Genomic DNA, 20,461 nt, shown 5'->3' on the forward strand with positions numbered 1-20,461 from the left:
CACATCAATACTCATGGGACTTTAAGTAGGTACTTTCTTGATAAGTTAAACCAGTTTGAGTTTTCAGGGAAACAGAATCATTAAGTTCATATTAAAAACTTATAAAGTCAATATACACATGCAAGCTAATGGTATTGACAGTGCATTAAATGTTATTTCCTGTCCTGTTGTACATGTCATTATGTTGTCATGTTGGTGTCTGTGTGTCTGTTTGTCTTTTTGTCTGTGCCAACAAGCAATCTTGCCTTAAAAAAAAGAGAAGATATCACAATTATAGAAGCTTAAAGTTTACACAACAGATTTTGGTTTTGGTGTATCTTGTTGCACAAGTTTGCATCATTCATTCTCCTTAATGAGGGAAACGGATGTGAGTGTAGCTACATTAAGTGCTTACAGTTTTGAGATGCAGAAATGATATCAATTGATGTGTTGTGTGTAGACAAGCATGACCCCATAGAAAAATTGGCTAAGTACAGTATTCATTAACTTAATTGATGATCAAATCGGCATGATTGGAAATACTTAAACTTTTATGATGCTTAATTCATCATTATGATTTGGCAAGTGCCTCTTGTTCATTATGGTATTATGGGTTTTAAATCAAATACAATAGTGTTTAGGCCGTGGATGTATAAAGAGAACTGGATACAGCATCAGGGGCGACGCCCTGTTAATTCCTATGAAAGTTGCTCAGTGGCGCATGAAGCCAAAAAAGCCACTTCTTGAAAACATACTGTGCACACCATGCCCCCAGGAACAGCGCCGGGCTGTGAAGCCAATTTGACATAGCGGCCAAACCGTGTAATTACAACGTCACATGACGCTATTGGGCCCAAAAATACATTTTTTTGAGCATCACAACACACAACAACAAAATGACTCGTCTCACTATCAGAATTTGATCCGTTCGGTCCAATCACATTTCGAAAGCCTGAAAGAGCCGCACGATTTAATTGTTTTATCTCCATTCAAGTTAGCCGGAGGGCTAAACCAGAAGTAGCCGGCTTGGCTGGCAAAAGTCACTAGTGCGCTTGCTCTGTGGGCCCAATAATGCCGGGTAATTTTATATACGGAAGTCAAACTTTTTTGGCTTCATGCGCCACTGAGCAACTTTCATAGGAATGAACGGGGCCCCGCCTTCGATGCTGTATCCAGTTTTCTTTATACATCCATGGTGCACACTCTATGGGCCCAATGTGCCCATGGAGCATGCTCACTAGAGACTTCTGCCAGCCGAGACTGCTAACTTACGGTTTAGCCCTCTGGCTAACTTGAATGGGGATAAAACAATTCAACTGCATGGCTCTACTAGACTTTAGAAATGTGATTGGACCAAATGGATTAAATTCTGATAGCGAAATGAGTCATTTCGTGGGGGTTGTTACGCTAAAAAAACGTATCTGCTGATTTACAGATGTCAAATTGACGTGACATTGTAATTCCACGGTTTGTCCACTATGTCAAATTGGCTCTTGTTGCTAATGTTCATGTTCCAGTTTTCATGGGGATTAATTCAACAATGAGATGATACATATTAATTACTTTATTATTTCTAATATATGATAATCTAGCGTAAAGCCCTGCCGTGGCTCAAACATTTTTTAATGTAATAAGTGAGTTTATATACTGAAAATAGGTTGTGACCACCATTGCTGAGACAGATGAGGTCCTGGATGCTGGTAGTGCTACAGAGAAGGAGAAGTGTTGAGATATACTGAAAATGTATTGTGATATGATGATGAGCAGCTGTAAACATTTCAATTTCATACACATCTTCATTGTCAACTAACAATTACAAAGAACGCTGTCACATTCACAAATCAAATTTATTGGTAGACCTCTGGTTAAAGGATGGGGTTACCATGGAGAAACAGAGAGGGAACCCAGAGAAAACAATTGATTGGATATGGAATTATGCATTAATTCTGACTCTTAACAGGAGTTTGTAAATTGTGTCAAGGAGAACATCTGTGGTTACATTACTCTTGCTTTGTGAAACAGGCCAGTTTAGTTTGAGTGATATTACATAAATATTATACATAAAGTTCATGTAGAAGTGCTCAAAAGCCTAAATGTGGATACTTAAAGTGGCCCACAGAAATCCATAAGGGGACCACTGGCAAATTCATTTCTGTCTGTACAGTACTGTATGTGTTATGTAGTTCTCATCGGTGGTGGGGTTGTTTTGAGGCAGCAGCAAGCAAATAGAAATTAAAAATAGAAGAGATATGCAGCAGCGTGATATAACGTAAGGATCAAATCTCAACAGTTGTGCAGCTAATCCAAACAAAACACATTAGATAACTAAGCCACCTGCTGAACCATTGTTCAGCCACTGCAGATTTTAACACTCACACAGGTAGGGAATAGTTTGACTGGAGACAAATGGGGGTTAATTTCACTGACTGACTACAGATTTTAGATCAAGAGATTTTATTTGAATTTAAAGGAATGGTATCACTCTGAACTACATGTATTATTTTAACAAACTGTAATTTTCCCTTCAATGAGTGCAAACACATGATCAGAGTGGGCGAAGTGGCCATTTCAAAAACAGTGCAATAGCAGCTTAACCCGAAACAAGAACATGCTACGAGAAACCATCATTAAAGCTTTAAAAAAAACAATTATATTAAAAGCATTGCAACAGAGTTAATTCAGGCATATTTGGGCTTAAAAAAACTTCTTTTATCTACAGCGTAACATGTCAACATGCTAAGCAAGGAACAGGAACAGGGCATTAAAAATGACTTTGCTGAAAAGGAAAAAACAATACTTAAAAGGTGCATCAGCCATCTAATGTTCAGACATTTTATTATATTCTGCCACAGCAGACTCCTGCTTATCGTCTACACCAGGAAATGCTACTTTAAAATAAAAGACACCAGTGTGGTGAAAAAACTTTGTTACCCAAAAGCAACGTATGTACATTTTCAGAAAAAAATATTGATTTTAATTCAATCTCTCTCTGACTAAGACTCAACTCATGTTTGTGTCTTTTGACAGCTGACTCAGTGGCATATCTGCTCTGCGACTGAACAAACAAATGTCCCAACAACACTTGTCAACTCTGTATATTTCAAATTGAAAAATGAACAATTACTAATACTGAAGCAAACCCATCAGTGTAAAAGCCTTTGCTATTTGCCCCAAGAGGCTGCACTACTCCTTACACTCAGTACACCAAAGAGGTTTCAATCTGAGTGTTCAAAGCATGTCTATTCAAGATCTATTTTTTGCTTCTAGGGACTATTGGCCCAGCAGCCCAACATTTTGATAATGGCTGTCTGTTTCTTCCCGCTGGCTACCATAAAACTCCTGTCCTAAATCTGTCTTCTGCAAAGCTAAGAGAGATGAAGACAGAAAAGATAGAAGAGAGATAAGTATGTGACAGAGGCAGGAGGCATCATTAAATATGAAAAAAAAAAAAAACAATGAAAGGAGCTCCACTCTTACTCAAGCTCCACTTAAAGTCTGAGTCAGTCCTGCTGCACCTCTGTCACAGTCATCAGACTGCATTAACAATCGGTCCTTGTATATGGGCAAAGCACCGCCCGATCTCCCCCCTCTGCATCACTACACATCTACACTCATGCACCACGGCTTTGAACATAGTATGTGAGCACATTTCAAACAGCAAAGGACATAGAGAGCTAGAGAAGCCAGAGCATAAAATAGTAAAAAGATGGGGGCTTTTTTTGAGGAAGAAGAAAAGTAAAACTTGAATAATGAGAAGAGGATAGAGGAAGATACAAGAGGCAAAAAGCAAAAGAGAAGAGAGGGGGATAATAAAAAGGCAGACAGAATAAAAAAACTGAAAGAGGAGAGCACTGCAGAGATAGAGAAGGTAAAGAAAAACCAGTAAAAGGAGAACAAGCGAGATGGTAGTTTGTTTTTTTTTCTAACATGTACAGATTATTTCTGGCAGTTCTCTTATCTTTAAGGACCAATGTCTTTGTGTAAATAAATTGTCTTTGACTGCTCCTGCCTCCTTTATATTCACACAGTTATCTCTGTGTGTGATAAAATATTCTACCTTTTTATTTTATGTGTGAACAGTATGGCTATGTGCGTTTGTGCATGTGTGATCTTACTGTATGTGCTTCTAGGTTTACAGGGGACATTCATTCATGCGACAAATACTCTTTTGCTCTGTCTTGCTCTGTCAGTCTGTATGACACACACAGGCACACACATATACTGTACCATCAGCTCATTAGCGTGTGCTCAGTGTGCATGGCAAAGACTCTCGGCCATCTTGCGGCACAGTGAGAAACAGGTCAATGGTTTGACATTGGAAACCAGCGAGATTGCCGCTAAAATACCCAGGAAGCTCTTCTAGCTCAATCACAATTTAATAACATAAAATTCAATCAATGAAGCCTCAGTTAATTAGCTTTTGATACCTTTTAATAATTGAAATGTAAGAGCATTATGATTACATTATTAGAGAGCATTATTTCAGTGTTTCAGTTACACTGTATATTAAAATCCCTCATATTTGCATATCCAACATTTACATACTTTAAGCAGCATACAAAGTAGGATATCTGCTATCTGTAGGCTGATTTAATTTAATTCCAAAAGCTTAAACTTTAAGGGGAAACAGTTAAGACTGATGTTTTAAACAGAGCTTAGGTTTCACACAAGTGATACACAGTAAACATGTATTATAAACAAAATAATCTCTATTCTACAGGACACGTTCATCTAACGGACTTCAACATCGCAGCCATTGTAAAGGAAGACCTAAAAGCAACGTCCATTGCTGGGACCAAGCCATACATGGGTAAGAAAATACATTTTTGACCAGTATTTCACAAGGCAACTTTAATGCTGGGGATCTCAAACAGCATCTAGAGAAAACCATTTTGAAACTAGGAGCTTTAATTCACAGAAATTTTGTGACATAACTTACAGTAATACTGCATTTAGAAACCAACATTTATCCTTTTCAGCACAGCTGCAAGTGTCCTCCTCATGACTCATTATTACAGTAGCGATCCAGTACAGATCCATGTAGATTCAGTTCCTTAGAGATCTGATAGGAACTAACAGGATTTCTGGGGAATATGAATGACAAGGCAGCCTGTGTTTGTGTGTGTGTGTGTGTGTGTGTGTGTGTGTGTGCCTGTTTCTGTCATTATAAGATGCGCGTTCATGTTCATGTGTGACAAGTTTTCTGGCAAATACTCTGTGGTGTAACAGAAACTCATTGGTCTTCTGGGAAAAAGAAAAAAAACCCTCTCTCAGAAGCTTCAGTAGATAAACTGCACTTTTCTTCCTTAGTGAAAAGGCAGCGCAGACCTGCCACAAAGGAGAGTAGTGCGTGTGTGTGAGTGTGTGTGTGTGTATGTGTGTGAAATGCTTTTCATCACAGAAGCAACAACAAAAACTTGGCAGTTAAGTGTGAAACTGGGCTGGTTATGGGCTCAATGTGGAAAATGATACAATCCTTTTCAGTAAAGCCTATTGCCAGTTTCTCACAATTCGGAAGACGTAACAACAAATTTGAAATGTATAAGCAGCTCGTACAGTGTTTCACAAGCCCCTTTTGTGAGATTTTACATGTTGTTCTCATACCTGAATAACCTTTAACGTAAAGTTGCAACAGCAATCTGACTGAGTGGGACCTTGTAACATTTCTGTGACACTTCCAACATCTAGTCTCCTTCCCTACAATTTCAGTTTTATCCATGCTGAATGAATGGAAATAGGCAGCAGAATTTGCCATCTAATAAATGAGAAAACTTATAAAGGGTTTCACTGTAAGAAGAGGGTGCAGTCTCTTTTAACAGTTGGATGAAGCAAGCTATATTTTCCATGTCTGAAAAGGGTTATACTTGAGAGAAACTGTCCCCAAAACAAAAAAGATGAGAACCATGAATTCAAGAGATGAAAATATACTAACACACCAAAAAAAAGTCTGTTTCTAACCTAGGCACGACACTTTTAATTTTGTTGTACTTATTTTTCTGTCTGTCAGCTCCTGAGCTTTTTCAGATCTTCGAGGGGTCCCACCCTGGCTACTCCTTCTCTGTTGACTGGTGGTCGCTGGGTATCACAGCCTACGAGCTACTAAGAGGACAGGTAACGTAGGCACACACAGAGCACCATCACCATGTCCACATCTCAGCTCCCTTTAGCATGGCCTGGCACATTTTATTGCAGTGAATAATACATATGACACCAACAAGAGTGTGCTAGAACTACTGTCAGTAGGAAAGCAGAAATACAGCAAGTCCTCAGCCTCCAAAAAACAAAAGGAGGCTGAAGCTATAATTGAATTTTACATTTAAGATGACCTTACTGGGGAAGATGTTTAAATGTTTAGTCACGGTGTGAGACAAATCGCTGGAGGAGAATAAGAAAATATAATTTAGTTATTTCGAGAGCCATATAATTGAAATAGATTTTCTAAAATATTATTTATTTAATTTTTTGCTGGTCCCATCTGGAGGAGTTTATTTCTGATGTCATGGAAATAAACACAGGACGTAATGTTTTCACTCAATCTCCTTAATATATCTGGCTGTGTCTGAGCTGAGAGCAGCCTCTTGGCTGCAGCTGTAGAATTTCCTCTCATATTTCAGGATGATGAATACACAAACTACAATAACTGTCTATACTGACAAGGACCCAGAACACCTGAAACTGATCTGGAGCTGTCATAATTTGTTCCTGAAATCCTTTCCTCTTTTTAGACATTTCCATGCACTCCCTCTCACACTTCTCCATAAACTGTGACATCATTATTTAAATGCATTTAGTCCTTTTTCTGACCCAATTTACCCAAACTGAAATATCTTAAGTCCACTCTCAAGCTTTATTTTTCCCTCAAAACTTGAAATGTTTTGTCATCTTTCTGACATCAAAGCGACATCTTACCTGTACCAAAATGCCTTAAATCTTCTCTCTTACCTCAAAAGTGTGCCCTGTGCTTTTCAAGTACTCCTTAACCTTCACTCATTCAGGAGAAGATTGCTGAGCACACATTTACACACCAAGAAATTGGTGTTTAAGTGACAAAGAAGTTAGCCCCATTTCTCTCTTTTTTGGAAATTCCTCTATAATCCCTGTCATTGACAGTATGTAAACCCTCTCCAAGACTTTCTTTCACCCGTCTCTCTGCACACCACCCTCACCTTCTCCCAGACAATTCATTTCCACTTCATCCCTCTGTCTCCCGGGGGCTTTCTCCTACACTATTCTGTGACAGCCACATTTCAAGACCATCTATAAAGCATAAACCAGTCTCAGGGCATTGAAAACTGGCCTGTTGGGTGTGCAGAATTATTTTGCTGTTGAAAATGGAGGGCTAGCTCACTATTATCCAGCTCCAGGCACCTTTCGATCCCTTCTCAGCTTTTACTTAATCGTATCGCCCTCTTAGGCTCCGACCACATCTTATTTCATTCATGCTTTACTCTCAGACTGTTAAACTCCTTTCTCACTAGCCATGCTTTCCTGCTGGGCCTAACCACTGGTTGCAGATGCAGGTCCAGGCAACTCAGCATCTCTCCAGAATCACAAATCAATCACTCTAACTTAGTTTCTGTTCCTCTAGCCTCCATTTTTCTAAATTAGAGGAAACAAACCTGGAGAAGGCAAACAGAGACTTCATGGCAAATCTACAAAATAATGTAAACATATTGCAATAAACGAGCCAATTTCTGCCTTATCCACCATCTGACTTTTGAACATCTGACTCCAAAACAATATATCAGTGGTTATCTGACACCTTGTGAGCGCCATGTATGGGTAACATCTGCAGAATTGGAATATAATTGCTATCATGCATCTGAAAGAGACTAATAAAAATGAAGAATGGCGAGGCATCCATCTAGGTTGCATGTCGCTCCCATTTCTATTTCATTTTTCCCCATTTCTTTTCGCTGCAAACCAGCAGACAAAGCAAAAATGACATTGAAAGTATTAGTCAAAAAGAGAATATTTGCCCATTTATGCCTTTGCTCTTCCATAAACAAATGATCTGGGAGAAACAGGGCAAACAAGGACTGTCCACGTCCAACCACCGTGATCTGTCTGTGTCTTGTCGCTGTGCCAGTCTCCATCTGAAATGAAAGAAGTTTCTCCACCCCAGAGGATGGAGACAGACAGGTGTGAAGAACTTTCAACAGGCTTTGCTTTGTTTTCTGACCCAGAGAAAGCCCTCTCAGTGTGTGTCTCAGAGAGTCGAAGTTGTGTTTTGAGAATAGTCCTTTATTCTTTGTTTCCTCTATCATTGGTCCCCATCAGTGCAGATAATGGGGTCACAGAAGGTAAGCACAAGAGGAAGAGAGACAGTGGAGAAGGCCAATTGCGGAACATACTTTAAGACACATACTTTATCAAAAAAACTCCTCCAGGCAGTGCATGACTGTGAATACAAATTTCCTGTAACACTCTTCTCATCTCCCTGTTTCAGAGACCATATGTGATGAGATCCAGTACTCCGGCTAATGAGATCCTTCAGACGTTTCACAAGGTCCATCCAAGCTACCCAGCAGCCTGGTCTTTGGAAATGAAGTCTCTTCTCAGAAAGGTAAAGGAGATGCACAGGCATAATACTTTTATGTCACCTTTTTCACATGATACAACACTACTGAGTGGCAAAACAAACCATGCCCACCATAAACAGGTAATGATGAAATACTGTCATCAGAAACCAAGATCCATACAACTACTGGTCTTTGAATTACATTATGTGCCAAAACAGAGGTTCCTGAGACACGTATATGTGTATAGCTTGACATCTAGGATGTTAACGCTACTCTGAACTAAGCCTGAGGGGGTAACATAAAAACGGTACATCTGCCCTCATTTCTTGCACAGATTTGAATTTTTTATTTTCATTTCATTACATGCTTCTGTGTGCTTGGTTAGTTAATGTTACACAGTCCCCAAAAAGTATTGCTTCATGTTGCTTCTCTTCTCTTTATCTTTCAAGGGTCTGTAAAAGGAGACTTGTGCTTTAATTGTCTCTTGTTCTATTTTGGCAATTAATTTCACCAGCTACTCTTTGTTTAGAAATCTTGGCAGTGTTTTGGATGTTTTGCCTCATGTGAATGCTCAGTGGTGGAAGCACACTGTTTCATATAGGCTGCTGTGTAGTGAGCATGGTATCATTCATGTACAGCGGCATCATGTGCATTCCATCTAACAGTAGCACTTACCAGTGCTAAGGATCTGAAGTAACTCTGCTGCGAGATTTGAATGCATGCCAAACCTTTCTCAAATGTGGGTGGTTGAGTGTCACCTTGTACAACAGATGTTTTTTTTTTTTTTGAATTAGGTCCACCACACCTCCCGAATGTACTGTAGAAGTCATTTATTTCCACCTGCACTTGCCAACTGCCTGATGGCAAAATTTAACTTCAAAACCCCAATTCTCCAATGTAATATGAAATGTTATTAATATATATCAGACAAGGCAGGCCAAAGATCTAATGTTGGCAAGGCTAGCTTTTCTTGATGGACCACTTGCTATTTTGTAGGAGATAGTTTGCATTGTTCTGTTAGGTTTGAATTCAATATTTCCTGTGGGCAGACAATTATTCATGATTGACACCAGCACTTCATTTGGCTAAATAGGGTGCATCTAAAGAATCTTAATTAGGGGGTGACTTTCATTCTTACAGCCCTAATTTGTATACAAGGAGTTTATTTGTACCTGAAAATCTTGTAGCATGTAGTGCAGCTTTAGAATTATAATCATATTCATGTACAATCAATATTCAAAAACAGAAACTTGTGTTGTTAGTGAAGAACAGTGAATCATTAACTGTTACACTGCTACATAAAAATATGTAAGGTACAAAGTCAACAGGATCTCACAAAGTGCAAGAACAAAGAGCAATACCTTGGTATTGAAAAATTAAGACTACTCATAACATTTCTCAATTACTATAATTAAGATGTACATTTTTGACATTTAATGTAACTGGCATATTCTTTAATCTCAAAAGTCAATCCATAATTAACTGTCACAAGAAGTCTATTCCTCTATGTGCTATTAAGCCTCTTGCAAAGCCAATAGATACACTGTTGCTGTAGCATTTGGGTTTTGTCTTGGCAGCGATCCACTGCAGTCAAACTGTTGCATTGCTTCGTGCTCAGACTCTTTGTACCTCATTGGCATTCCAGTCGCATGTGTAAATCTGTATGTGTGAGGGAGGGAAAGGGAGTGTGTGTGTGGTGTGTGTGTGTGTGTGTGTGAGCAAGAGTGAAAGATGTAAAGAGAATGTTAGGGGAGAAATCCATGCTCAATATATTCGTCCTTTATCCTTCACACTTCACAACCCGCTGAATTCTCCTCATCACCTATATGCATCTCATTTTCTTTACCTCTCCTTCTGTCCCCTCTTTCTGTCACTCTTTATCTCCTTCTCCCTCCATCCTCTCCTGACCCTTTCCTCAATATCTCCTAACTCCAACTACTTTGTCCCTATATCCTCATTCATAGACAGACCTTTAAAAGTAAATGTGCTCGTCTCTCAGTAGGACTCTGCTTCCAACTTTTCAACCATGCCTCCCAATGGACAATTTTTCTTACTCTAATCATTTTGTCCCCTTCAGTTGCTGTGCATAGATGTCCAGAAGCGCATTTCCTGTCTAGCAGAACTACAGGATCTGGACTACATGTCAGACGTCAACTGGGATGCTGTGCTCAGCAAACAGCTTCCTCCAGGCTTTATTCCCAATGTGAGTATCAGAAATAAACTGAGCACTGCCTCAGTATACTAACCAACAAAATGTTCATATCTGAATAGAAGAAAATGTTTTTCCTGACATTGTCCTGTTTTATTGTGTCGCTAATCAGATCCACCACACTTTCTGTGATCCACCACAATGTCTAATGTTTTATAAACAAAATGATAGTTAATAAAAAAAAAGAAAGTATACCATATGATGATAAAGCCATCTGTGGATGATTTAATCCAAACTACCTTACAGCATTACCATGAGTATGGTAAGAGAGTATAATAACATGAATTTGGTCCTTTTAAACACTCCAGAATAAAAAAAACTGTCCATCCCTGAAACCTCTTCTTCCCTCTGTCGCTTCCCCATACCTTTTCCCACACCAGTATTTCCCCTATGGGGAAAACATTCAAGGGAAAAGATGTAGCCAGAACAACCCACTCTTCATCTAATCCTTTCTTGTAAAGCTGTAGACATCGCCCCCTGCTGGGCTGAGCTGGATCTCCCACTGAGTGTGTGGACACCCAGTCAGACTGTACAGATGTAGAGTAGGACAAAGTAGCACACACTTGTACATGCCTCTTACATATAGACAAAGGCAAAGAAAGCCTCTGCATGTCTACCTGCAGCTCTACAGGTGGTCTCTGGATGATTATGATGAGTTGAATGGAGAGAGTGGTTGCATGTAATAATATTAGGCAGCAATTCCAGCTTTTTGGTTGGCAAGCTGATGAACTGTGCTCTCTCTGTGGTGTAAGGTTGTTACAGAAGCTGCACTGATGTACTGTCCCCAGTTTCAAATATGGAAACTCTACAGGAGAAAAGAGAACCTACCACGCTCAAGAGTCTACATGCTTCCTAACAGTTAACTTGACTCAGTCTCATACAACTGCAAGGAGCTGTCATTGGAGTATTTTAATCAAACTGGATCTATAATTCCTCTGAAAATACTGTAACGATGGAGTTAATCTGTTAGCTTTTACAGGCATGATAGATTGATTGAGGTACAGTAATGACAGATATAATAACCATAGCTGTCTCTTGACTTGTCACTCACAACGATGCAATGATTAAGCAATACAAAAACTATCCTGTATTGTTTTAGTGGCAAGCTGACAGTAACAGTCACTGCTTTGTACCAGAGCTGAATGAATGCAGAATAATGACTGCTCTAAGTGAATAGATGACTAAATGACTTTATCTAATTCCAGTAAAAGTCCACAGCGACTGCAGAGCAGCGGGTGTCCCCAGCGGCAAGGCTGGCACAGCAGAGGAAAAACACAGAGGATCGATGGGGAATTGACAGTGTCTCTCTATCTAATTACAGGCCTTTCCTTTCTTTAGTCCCCTACAGACTATTAATGTTTGAACATGAAGGGAGAACTCAGCCCTTATGTTTTGTTTCCTAACTTCCAAGCACTCAGTGTATTTAATGATTTGCTCTCATTTGAGTCTTGATCCTTCCTGTAGTATAAAAACGTAAATTATGTAATCCTGTATTGTATCATATCATACTGTATAAAACTTCAAGTTTAATCATTGCACATCCTTTTATGGGATGCAAATGCCAGTTGTTCAGTGATGCTAGATGCTAATTGTTGCTCTTCATGTTTTATCTTTAAGTAATAATTCCAACATTGACACATACATCATCATGTTTTGTATGCACCACTATAACACATAACTGATACACAGTTCATGAAGCCCTTACTGTCCTTACATGCTTCTGTCAAAGGCCCTTCCAACAAAAAGTTATGTGGCACATACAAATGTTAAAAACTTTGTATTTTCAACTTTGTATTGTATTTTAGCTTTAGAATAGTCTATACTGACTTAGTGTAGTGAAGAAACATCTCAACAATAATTGACTATGATCAAAAGTGTTGCCAAAATCAAAACCATGAGAATCTCAGAGATTACTACTTCAAGTGTAGACTTGGCATTCAGTGTACTTATATGTTGTGGCAGGTCTCTAAATTTTTCATCGACTTGATTCAATATTTAACCCTGTTTTTTTTTACATGAATGCCTGTATGTGTATGTGACTTCACAGAGGCGGAGACTAAACTGTGATCCTACATTTGAGCTGGAGGAAATGATCCTGGAGTCCAAACCGCTTCATAAGAAGAAGAAAAGGCTTGCTAGAAAGACCAAGGACCAGGGATCTGATGGGTCTCCACAGGTGAGGCATTAGAAACACTAAATACAGTAATTATACATGAAAAGGTTTTGTTCCAAAATGAGACACCTATCCAATAAAAGCAGTAGCAAACGAATATTGTTCAAGAGACAGTGGAAAACTTAACTGAGGTTTGATTTGCTCAAATCACTTTTACAGACCAGATCATTTATAATTTAGGCACTATGCACTTCAGATGTTTTTTTTACTACCAGTGTTTAAAAAAAAACAAAAAAAACCCAACTATGTTTAAATATGAATTCAAACTCAATTTTAGGTTGGTTTCTCCTGTTTCAATGGATCACATATACCTCTTAATAGGTATCTCTCCCCCTCAGTGCTCATCATTATTCATTAAAGAAATCTGACTGGTGGTTCCATTTGGCCCAGTTACAGGTGATAACTTGCTCTTTAGTTTGTCTTTTAAATATGTCTGGAGTGCTATTATGAATGTCAAGGACGCATTTCAGAGCTCCGTCCTCCTTCACCTTCATCAGAATAAATGGGCCAACTGCCTGCCGTGTGTATGGGGAAGGCAAAGAATGCAATCACCTAGCTCTTTTTTAAATTTTATTTCCAGTCTTTCACGCCGTCCTCATAAATCAGCTGTTGTCCTCTGGGTGTTTATACAAAACAGAGAGGGAAGCACCGAAAGGTTAATTGGATCGTCCGGTCAAGTGAAACATTGGAGGAACACACACATATAAACACACCACACACCTGAAAACACTAATGGTGAAAGTAGATAGGCAGCATTGCGAGCTGATCAGTGCTGTCTTAATTTTTTCAAGACTAACTGCAGCTCAAAAGTACCTCAAGTCATTTGCGTTTACTTGCATCTTACGTCCAACCCTAAAGCATGATTTTAGTTTGTATACTTTTACCAGCAATAATGCAATATTGTGTGTTGGGTCAGGTTGCTATCCTACAACATTGCACCACACCATAAAAAACTGCCTTTACACATGCAGTGCGCACACACACAAGCTATTAGACAGTGAATACGTTTGGACCTTCTCCAAATCTTTGGCACATTAGAACAGTTTATGGGACTCTAGTCTAATAGAAGTGAAGCAGTTTGTGTGGTCAGGACTTTAAAGCACATACCCTGCCAGCTTGCAATGAGAAGTCAACGCTGGCCCAAAGTGTGCCATGTTTTATGTAAGCTGACGGCTGCTTGTGGAGACCTGCCTGCAGTGATATCTCACTATGCAGCCAGGCAATATTTGTTATCCCTTGTACTATTCAGACAAAGAGAAGGTCCCCGATTCTAATTAAATAGCAGACTTCCAGGAAAACATGTTTTATTTTATGGAGATAGATGAACAAACAGTGTGCAGTTAGAATAGGGGAAACTGACATTAAGTGAATGAAATGGATTTGTACTCTTGTGGCATGGATTTCCTTATTAAATCACCTCATTCAAAATGTAGGACTGTAATCAAATTCTTTCTGTTCAGTCCAAGTTGAATCCAAGATGTCTGGTTGAGTTTAAGTTAAGACTAGGTGAAAAGCCAGAAAGGCCTAAAGTCTAAGAACAGAACTAATAATGTTCAGCCTAAGACAAAAGTTCATAGTGCACACACGGTTATTAAAAATTGACATATTTGCTTGACAGGTATTTCACATGAACAGGAAGAAGGCCACTCCAAAGCTTTCTAAAAATATCTTCAACATTTGACTACTAGTATCATGTATTAAAAGAAAGACTGAGGTTGTTGTGAATTCTTGGATGATTTATTCTCCCTCAGTATGTGAGAGTTTTTATGCATATCAGTGAGGTTCATTAGTGGTAAATAGTAACAGTGGTTAAGATTTGCTGAACCTTCTTGAGGAGATCAAAAGCAGAACATTATAGGAAGAAATTTAAAGCCTTGTTTAAGTCCCTTTCTAAAGCATTAACATTTTAGCGCAATACAGTAACATCAACAAGCAGAGTCTGGGGCATTTGTCATCCTCTTTTAAACAACTTATCAAATACCTCAGTGGCACTGTAAAGGTGTTTTTCATTTATTAGTTTGTTCAAAAAATAATCCAGCTCTCGATAAAGAATAGTCTTTTTTTGCCTGGTCAACCTGGAGAGAGACATTCAAAATCAGAATCAGAATCATCTTTATTGGCCAAGTATGTTAACGCATACAAGGAGTTTGACTCCAGTTTAGTGGCTCTTTATGTATTGACACACATAACACAACAATCTTCAGAAAGATATACAAGGAATGTCTATAAACAGGTGAAACGGTTTCTGTGAACTATAAACATGATACAAATAGTGCAAAGAAGTGAAGAGTGCAAGGAGTGCTGAGATAAATATTTATATTTAAATAATATTTATATTTGTAATGTTAAGGGAAAAAAGTGACATGTTACTATATAGTAGGTGGTTATGTAGAGTAATATACAATAATGAATGCCCAACTTCAGATCTCCCCAACTTATTTGGAGATGATCTATTAGTCTTGCACAAACTTGCCTTTGTCTGTAGCTTGTTCAGCATGCTGATCCTGTGCTGGCATATTTGCATTAGTTCCTGGCTTGTTATTGAACTGACTTCAATATCCTTCCTTCCTATTGTTTTTCTAGCTATTGATGGTGCTGCTCCTGGGTTTATCTCTGAGCTTTTTGTCCTTTTTGTACTCTGCTGTTTTGTAAAGATTTTTTTTACATACTGGTTTGTATGTTTAAATGACTCTGGCCAAGGTGTAGGTGAAACCTTGGAAGTGTATCCAATATTTTCAAAAGTGAATGGCATCCAGCTAATCACCTTAATACCACTCCTTCACTCCTCGCAGCCAAAGATAAGTCTTTGGGTCCAAAAATGCTTTTAAGAGGAATTATCAAATTGTCAAAGTCAAATATACACTGTAAAGAACAATATTAAAACTTTCCACCTTTATTTCAAAATGATTAGTTTGCTGTGTTATCTATTATTCATTTCAAGTAGTCATATTTTGCAGCATGTGCTGATCTGTCTGTCTGCAAAGGAGAATGCTTGCTTAACTGTCTATAAATATCAGTTTGTATTAGTGCAATGCTTTACCATATCCATTTACAAAGGCCCTGTGGGGCCACTTGTCATGAATGCATATGAGAGAGAGAGACTAAGAAAGAAAGTGAGTGTTTGGCGTGTGTATGAGAAGGAGAGAGGGAGTTAGTGCAGAGTTTCTGAAGCACAGCAGATCAATATTGAATTAAGACAGTTAGCTGCCCTAATGCCTGTTCCAGACAGCTTCCTTTTCATTACTTGACTGCTCTGAATTCTATTTGCATATTCCTCCTCTACTCATCTTTCCCTGTTCTCTTTTCCAACCTTCTTTGCCATCCCTTGTCCTCAGACCCCTACCACAATGCTGTCTACATGTCACCCTCACTCTCCCATACAGTATAAGTCCCCTTCCTCATTCATTTTTCTAACTCCTCTTTTATCTCTCTGCCTCTCCCTCCCTGTCGCTGCCACGCTCATAATGTAGCACAAAATTAGCTCAATTAAATTACTGATAATATACAGCAGAAATCTGGACGCATGCTGTGAGAACAAAATAAATTGGCACACTCTCGTCACACACACACCCACATCTCTCTCTAATCAGAGATTTCATTCAAGATTATTATTAACTGAATATGTATATACACCGTCTTACAAAATTTACACCGGGGTCCATTCAAAATAAAAACAGTACAGTGCAAGAAAGTGCAGAAGGGTTACTGTGCATATGTGTGTACGTGTGCATGTACGTGGGTGTCTGGATGGAATTCAGAATACATTATAGCCATTTTAAGGACACATCTGTAATCATTGTAATGCCAGAGTGAAGATGATGTGGATGATGGAGTTTTTTAATCACAGAATTTGTGCTATTTGAATTAAGTTAGCAGCAAACTTTTCATTGATATACAGAATTTAATTTAAAACCAGTTTAGAATAGTAAAATTAAGTAGTACAACAACAGTAAACTGTATTACAATTATCATTTCCAATTAGCATGAGCTTTTTCAACTCTTATCATTTGCAGCACAAGCAAAACTTGCTTAGACAAGGTTTTTGCTAGAATGTTGCTAAATGTTTGGTAGGGTGTCGTCTGCTCGGGGGTTGCTTCATAGCTGCTAGAGTGTTGCTCAACACTTTCTCAGTGTTTGGAAAGGTTGCTATAGTGTCACCTTAGGTTGTTGCTATGGTGCATTTCGGTAGGGTGTGGTTAGATGGTTGCTAGACTTTCATTGTTACTGTGTTTCCACGTGGTACGTAGGTTGCAGCCAGGGTGTTCCACATAATAGCTAAAATAGGGTTGCTTAGGGGCATTATCATGCTGAATGTTTTATGTGGTTGCCAGGATATTGCTAGGTGATTTCTAGGGTGTTTGGGTGTCTGTTCTGCATGAGTGCTACAGAGTGCTGCATGATTGTTATGATGAACTGTGTGTGTTGTAGATTTGCACAGTGGAGAGAGAGATATAGAGAGAAACTGGGTTTAAATGTTTTGGTTCCATGGAAAGAGACACAAACAGTTTGAATATTTTCTCTCACACCATCCAGTGGCAAAATGCATTAGAGGAGTAATTATGGTTATATCAAGCCTCTCTGTTTTATTGCACCTGCAAGTAAGTGACGTTAAGTAGTCACCAGAGGATGTGATAAAAAATAAATAAATATAAATGTTATGTTTGTTTTTGTTTTTCCAAACTGAAAAGAGGAAAAGTCAATAAAATAAATAAAAAAGAGTAGTAACATTCAAAGTGAGGGGAAATATTAAAAGACTGAATTAAGTTTGTAGCTCAGCATTATTCCCATTTTTTCCCCATCATTCTCTTCAAGAAAAAATTAAATTTGATGAAAATGCATGCTTGCTGCTAATAGAAGTAATGGAAAATCACTTAGCATTAGCGATAAAGTAGTCAGTGGAAAGAGACACAGAGCTGCATGTATATCTGGGGATACAGCTACAGTACTAATTAAAAGTGCAGTTATATCTTGTCTTCAGTTTAGTTCTGAATGCAGGAATATCATCAGAATCAGTTTAACAGTCTGTAGTTCAAAAACTTGAACTTGTTTCATAGATTTTTAAATGGAACAACAGCAGGCTCAGCTGAAAATGTTGGCATAAAATATGTGTCTGTACTGTTCAAATTATGGTCTGAGCATTTTCCCCCTAAATGATTCATTATTCCCAACGAGAAAGATACAAAAAAAGTTGCACTTTTCACATATTTTTGTGAAAAATATATTCCAGTTTGCTCTTCTAAAGTCCATAGCGCAGGTTTGATGTCATATACAGTATGTGTGTGGTGGTAATTGGGATTAATGTCAGTTACTGGGGTATTATTTATTCTATCATACATCATTTTAATGTCATGTAATTCCTATTTCAATCACTGTATACATCAACAGTCACATTACAAACAAAAGCTGGCCCCATCTTCAGACGGAAACACAGTAAGCCCAGACAAGGACGTTGAGAAATGTCCCTGTTGGGCTCTTGTCCAGCAGAGCACTCCCTGTCGATATGTTTCATTAAATGGAAAGTTTAATCTTGCAGTTGGAACAATTAGCCTCTGAACTGTCTTTTTAAAGACATCAAGTAAAGAGAGAGTGGGAGAGACGGAGAGAGAGAAACAACTGCTGAACTGTCTACAGTTAAAGCATTATTGTTGTCCATCTTTGGCAAGGCCAGAGGCTTCTTTTGGCATCATACATGGATGCAGTTTCCAGCAAGCTTCCTTTCCAACCTTCAGTTCCTATCTCAATCATCCATACATCCCTAACTAAGATCCTAAGGGGGAGGAATCGACAAGCTCCACCTAAAATCACCCGTTCACAAACATGATGTTTCGGACTAGTTCGTGTTTTTAGACAAAGATGATTAGAGATCCTTCAGCAAAATCTACAGTTTATTTCCCGTTATTTTTCTAGACACTTGATTCATACTGTAAATTAATAGAAACCAACAGTAATTGCTTTCTTCCAGAGCAAGACAGAGATGGAGAGAAATTAATTACAGACTCCAGATCCTCCATTACAAAGACAGAGAGCAGCAAGGAGATGCACAACACATAAATTTAGTGAGTACAGATGCCAAAGCCTGGAGAAAGCCAAATTGTGATTACATAAACCTAATTAAGAATCTGGCATGACTGAACAACTTTGCAAAGGTAGCAGAGATAAGAGCAAAGTGACAATTTGACAGATCTACAGACTTTAGATTAGACCATATTTACACTTAGCCACTTAATGTGTCTTGGGCAGTTAGGAGAGCAATCAGGTATCAAAAAAGGCAAATGTAAATACAACCAAGAAGATTTAGAGACAGATTGAAATTGAATTGCTTGAACCAACGTGGTGAGGTGGTCCACAGGTGTTTTGAGATGCATTTTAGGCAAGTTTATGTGTCTTGGAGAGACATATGCATAAGCTTTACTCCCCCCAAGACGAAGTACATCAGTTGAACTGTGGAATTAACCTCAAGACAGAATCCGTCCCATCAGGCAGCTGAAGTAACACTGAAATCAGCCACATTTCCCTGTTTCATTAAAGCGTCAGTGAAACCACTGTAGGCGTGAGTGGAAAGCCCATGAGGGTGATAAAAGCTGTGTCTCGCGCGTATTAAATCTATGCCAGTCATCCATAGTTCTTAGCAACCTAGCTAAACTGTTATTGTTTTTGGCATTTACCAAACAGTTTCAGGTGCACCCTCTGGTGGGGTCTAACTTGAGTTGCATGTACCTTGCAATAACCAAGACAGATGCCATCAGATTTGTGAACTGGCCAATGACGCATATTTGTGGCTAAGTGTAAATGAAAGTGTATTAAAAGGTTCCCTGTGGAGTACCTGGACCGCACGAGGGAGAGGCTCCATTGCAAGCATTTCAGCAGTGAGGTTTGTATTTACAGTCCCTTCTTCCTGCAACTGATGACCAATGCCAGTGCTGTAGATAACAAAGTCTTGTTCTGGTTCTTTGAATCAAGATTAAAAAGAGTGACAAGAGCAAACAGAGACATGCTTTGTAAATGAGGTGGCTGTTTCATTTCTTGACCACAGCTGTATTTTGCTACTGTGTTTCTGAGTTCCTGTTCCTTGTGTTGTATGTCAAATAAGTGTTATTTGCTACAATAATGTAACATAATTAATGGATGTTTATTTGAAAAAAACTAGGTAACTGATTACTTGAATTGCAAAACTAACTAGTAACGCATTTCGTTACTCGTTACTCATTACAACAAAAAAGTAATCTGGGTACTCAAACACTGCCCTAATTTGGTTGATGGCTTTTGGTCTGCAAGTGGCTGCTCTCCCACTGTGACAGCACCTGTTCAGGGTCTATCTGCTTGTCTGTGTGACTAACAGGTCTGGGCTGGGAGTCTGAGCAGTAAAGAGGCTTCCTGGACCCTCAGTTTGGAGCTTTGAGGGCAAATATGACTGGAGGGGTGTGAGGGGAACTAGTACATGCTTGTGTGTGTTTGTCATCATGAGTCATCCTTTTTTCTGTTGAGATTGTGGACTGCATGCCCTTGCATGCCCTGACATTAAAAGGTTAAGGAAAATCATCTAAGGTGAGGACTTTGTGGAGGTCCCAAGTGGCCAGC

The 20,461-nt window shown here is 38.8% G+C and overlaps 1 protein-coding gene and 1 long non-coding RNA gene across 4 annotated transcripts in view; one reads left to right on the plus strand and one right to left on the minus strand.

The window, feature by feature from the left end:
* The window catches only part of stk32a (serine/threonine kinase 32A), a 77,631-nt gene that overhangs the window by 51,430 nt on the left and 5,740 nt on the right, over positions 1-20,461 (plus strand). For 2 of the 3 annotated variants that reach the window (XM_067608518.1, XM_067608517.1), the window contains 5 exons: positions 4,700-4,789; positions 5,987-6,090; positions 8,429-8,545; positions 10,579-10,704; positions 12,758-12,886. In XM_067608518.1, the coding sequence (XP_067464619.1) occupies positions 4,700-4,789; positions 5,987-6,090; positions 8,429-8,545; positions 10,579-10,704; positions 12,758-12,886 (566 nt within the window). Of the gene's footprint in view, positions 1-4,699; positions 4,790-5,986; positions 6,091-8,428; positions 8,546-10,578; positions 10,705-12,757; positions 12,887-18,845; positions 19,227-20,461 lie in introns of those variants that run through there. The other variant, XM_067608519.1, reaches the window with a different exon arrangement.
* Positions 1-20,461, minus strand: part of LOC137195860 (uncharacterized) — a 62,377-nt gene that overhangs the window by 34,138 nt on the left and 7,778 nt on the right. The gene's annotated exons all lie outside the window — the stretch shown is intronic.

Source organism: Thunnus thynnus, chromosome 13 (genome assembly GCF_963924715.1).
Source record: "Thunnus thynnus chromosome 13, fThuThy2.1, whole genome shotgun sequence".
Classification (NCBI taxonomy): Eukaryota; Metazoa; Chordata; class Actinopteri; order Scombriformes; family Scombridae; genus Thunnus; species Thunnus thynnus.